The sequence below is a fragment of the Rhizophagus irregularis genome, chromosome 6, assembly GCF_026210795.1.
Source record: "Rhizophagus irregularis chromosome 6, complete sequence".
NCBI lineage: Eukaryota > Fungi > Glomeromycota > Glomeromycetes > Glomerales > Glomeraceae > Rhizophagus > Rhizophagus irregularis.
In genome coordinates this window covers 4963002-4966897 of record NC_089434.1, presented here as the reverse complement: position 1 = coordinate 4966897, position 3896 = coordinate 4963002, and the positions used below count along the sequence as shown (strand labels likewise).

The following is a 3896-nucleotide window of genomic DNA, read 5'->3' as shown; positions in this document are numbered from 1 at the left end:
GATTAACCGATAGGTTGAAAATACGGACCGCGTCGCTTATTACACAGCATCCCCTTATGGCTTTGATTGTTCTCAACCAGTTTATTTATTGATTTATGGCTGAAAATGGTTTGATTAGGGGTCAATTGTTTACTCTATATTGTAATACAAAGAGATTGCGAAGTAAAATTGGGAGAAAAATTCACAACTAAGAATTCTTGAATTTACCCTAAAAAAGATTCTTCGATAAATGATCATTTTTCTAGTTTTTTATTCCCGAAGAAATCATTTTTCTTGAAAATTTTTTATAGGGTTACCTTGTTAGAGGCTTTTCTGCTTCTGAGAAAAATAAAAAGCCTACCATATGATAATGTCAATGCGTGAATATCAACAAGAAATAAAAAAAGGCTGAAAATTCTAAATTATTCAAAAACAACTTATGGACTTGTCGTGACCGGATGTTTTTCATATGGCTCACTTGATGATCGTCATCAAGTGAGTCAAATCCGCCCATATGTATTTTCCCGGATATCCTGATGATTGCAGGAATCCGGATAATAAAAATTTAAATTTAAATCCACAATTACGATATTCGGATAACGGTTCTATCCGGATCGAAATCCTATAATATGGACTCAATTTTTATTAAAATTGTGCATAATTACTAATTTATGATTTAAATCTATTGAATTTTTTATTAATATTATTCCTTACGTTTTGTAATATACTTCGTTTTTTTAAGTCATCTTTTGGGTGAAAGTGGAAAATTTATAGAAGGTTAAAAAAAGTTGCATACGCGTCTAATGAATTTTACTTGTTACAGTATACGACTCTTTGTATGTCACGTATGATGATCTTTTTCTTTGTACATATGGTTGTATTTTTTTACTATAAGTACATGCGTATTCAATAAAATACGATCTAACAATCACGTGACCATACATTTACAATGTGAAAGATCGAGAATATCTTGTGAGAGAACAATCACTAAATTTAGTCACCAATTAAAAAGAATTTACGTGACGTTTTAGTTTCGAAAGTTGCAGAAATTTCTCCAGGTTTCGGAATGAAACGAAGAAACGAAGTATATTACTAGTGTAATATATTTACATAATACTTCTACAGAATCAAAAAAAAATGATAAACATGCGAAATTGAAGGTTATCTTTGCACTAGGAATTTCATTCATATCGTCAGATGATACCAAGGGACGACGGTATCACATGACTAGAAAATAGTTTTTCATGAAATCCACATGACCGCTCTCTTGCATCTATGTTTGTAAAAGAAATTGACAAGTAGAGGCATGAAATTTTTGTACCACTGAAAATCATTGTTGTTAGCTTTATATATCATGAATTATACATTTTACATATTGACTTTTTTGTTAATTCAAAACTGTCTGATCTTAAATTTGCATAATTATTACTATCAAAAAAAAATTGAACACATTTATTGGCCGTATGTAACTCGGGTGTACCGAAACTTTAATCCTTTTAATCCTTTTTCTGTAACAACAATTTTAAATAAGAATTATGACCGCAGTCAAAGTCTATAATATTTGTCACACGAGCATTCTGTGTCTAAAACTTCTAAAAACAATATATTATGAAACATTTTTTATGTCACAAAAAAAGTTCTCGAATATTACGCATTATATGATCATTTTTTTGAAAATGTAAAAGTTTCATTTCTTTAAAAGGGAATGAAGAAAATGAAAAAGTTATTCAATGCACAAGTTTCAAAATTATAATGTAAAAATGAGAAAATGAATGATGATCTAATTACATACTGTATGATGATAAAAATAGTAGTCGGAATCTTTTGATTTATGCATGATAAAATTTTAACAATTGATTTTGATACAGCTTTGATTTCCCAAACCAAGTTTATTGATTTTGATACAATTACACCTAACGGCCGACTCGGATTTTGCCAACATAAATCGGAAATCGGAACATAGCAATTGTCTATAATAACCATCAAACCTGAAGCCCCTACTATAAAAAATTTATATTAGGCAATAAGAACTTTTTTTATATATAACATGGATGTATCTTTTTGGTTTTGACATTATACTTTTTTTCATTCTATTTAATCGTTTATACATACTATTCATTCATACAATAATAATCACTCATACTATTTATTCTTCTCTTTTCAGTCTATTTAATCGGTTATACATACTATTCATTCATACAATAATAATCATTCATACTATTTATTCTTCTCTTCATCATACTCATAGCTATGGTTCAACTTTACGCAGATGTTCTTTTAATGATTATGCTCGAATTACAAGATGATATTTCATCTTTACATTCTTGCGTCCTTGTTAACAAATCCTGGTCTCGGATCGCCGTATTTTTCCTATGGAAATATATCTCTCGTATCAATGAAATTACCTATAGTCGTGACAGGGATTCACGTGTAAAGTTATATAAAGTAATAGCCAATTTTTTACCGATCGAATCAGAAAACCTTTTGATTAATAATAATATTATATTGCCTTCATATAAATTACCAAGAAAGCCAACATTTGAATACATGAATTATTTTACTCAAATCACACCATATTGGATTCGAGATATGGTGCAACTTTTTATTAAAGAAGATTCCACTCATAAAAAAAATTTATTAGAAACCCAAATTTACAATTTAATTTTTGTAAATTGTAAAAACATAAACCATTTTCATTTAAGTACTGATATAGAATTCTACAAATTTCCAAGTGTGGGGTCATTTTTTTTAAATTTACAATCTCTTTTAATTAATTTTGATAATAATAATATGGTGACTTCAAAAACATTATTTGAACTTGCCACTATTTGCCAAAATATAAAAACTTTAGAGGTATTTTATTGTAATGAGGATTCTAAAGGTTTAGCTTTATTTATTGAAATGCAGCATAATCTGCGGTCCTTATTTTTAAATTTTATTGACAATAAAAACAAATACCCACTATTAAGTAATGTGGTGAAGAAAAAGGCTGCCACGTTAAAAACGTTAATGACAACACCGCTTATCGATCCCGGTTCATTTTTAAGTTTAATAAATCTACAACATTTGGAGCTTATTAATCATGATGGAAATGAACCCTATAACTGTTATAAGAATGTAGACTGGAAACAATGGGAAGATTGTTTAGACAAAGCTTCTTTTCCAAACCTTCGAATCTTTGAAGCTACACTTATACCAAGTAGTATTGAATGCTTAATAATTGAAAAATCAGATAAGAGCATTATTGAAATCGATATATGTTGTTCAAGAGAATTTCAAGATTATCGGGCAAAAAATTTAAATTTAATTATTATTATTTCAAAATATTGTCCAAATTTAAGAAGTTTAAATTTGGATATTGACCCCGGAAATCTTTGTGAAATCGATAGGATCTTTTCTAATTGCACAGTTTTAGAAAAATTATCCTTTAATATAAATGTTTCAACACTTTCCGACGATGGAGACTACTTATTAGAAATAATAAGTAATAAGTCTCCTTTATCCTTACGAGAATTCTCTGGGGATGATTGGAATTTCTCAAAGGATGGTTTAGAAGCATTTTTTAATTGTTGGAAATGTAAAAAAAGGAATCCTATTAAATTTACTCATCGTTATATGGATTTATGGCATGATGATCAAAAAAATGTGGTGTCAAAATATATGAAAGAAGGTGTAATTAAATTATGAAATTTTATTTTTCTTTTCTTTTTTTATAATATATTAATTTTCTTAAAATATAAAATTATTTTTAATAGTATATAATTATTTTTTTTTTATTTGGTTTATTTTAATAAATAAAGTTAAATTTTCATATTAATAAATACAAAATTAAGTTTATAATAAATGACAATGATGATAAGTACATAAATGGATTTTTTCGCTGCGCCACACACACTGCGCCGTCAACCTCAGATGTG

At 28.0% G+C, this 3896-nt stretch overlaps 1 protein-coding gene across 1 annotated transcript; it reads left to right on the top strand.

Moving 5' to 3' along the window:
- Positions 1-2229: 2229 nt before the first annotated feature.
- OCT59_026732 (uncharacterized protein) lies at positions 2230-3666 on the top strand (the record flags this gene model as incomplete). Its single annotated transcript, XM_025331906.2, has 1 exon — positions 2230-3666. One exon carries the CDS (start codon positions 2230-2232, stop codon positions 3664-3666), a length of 1437 nt encoding a protein of 478 aa, XP_025180519.2.
- Positions 3667-3896: the final 230 nt, after the last annotated feature.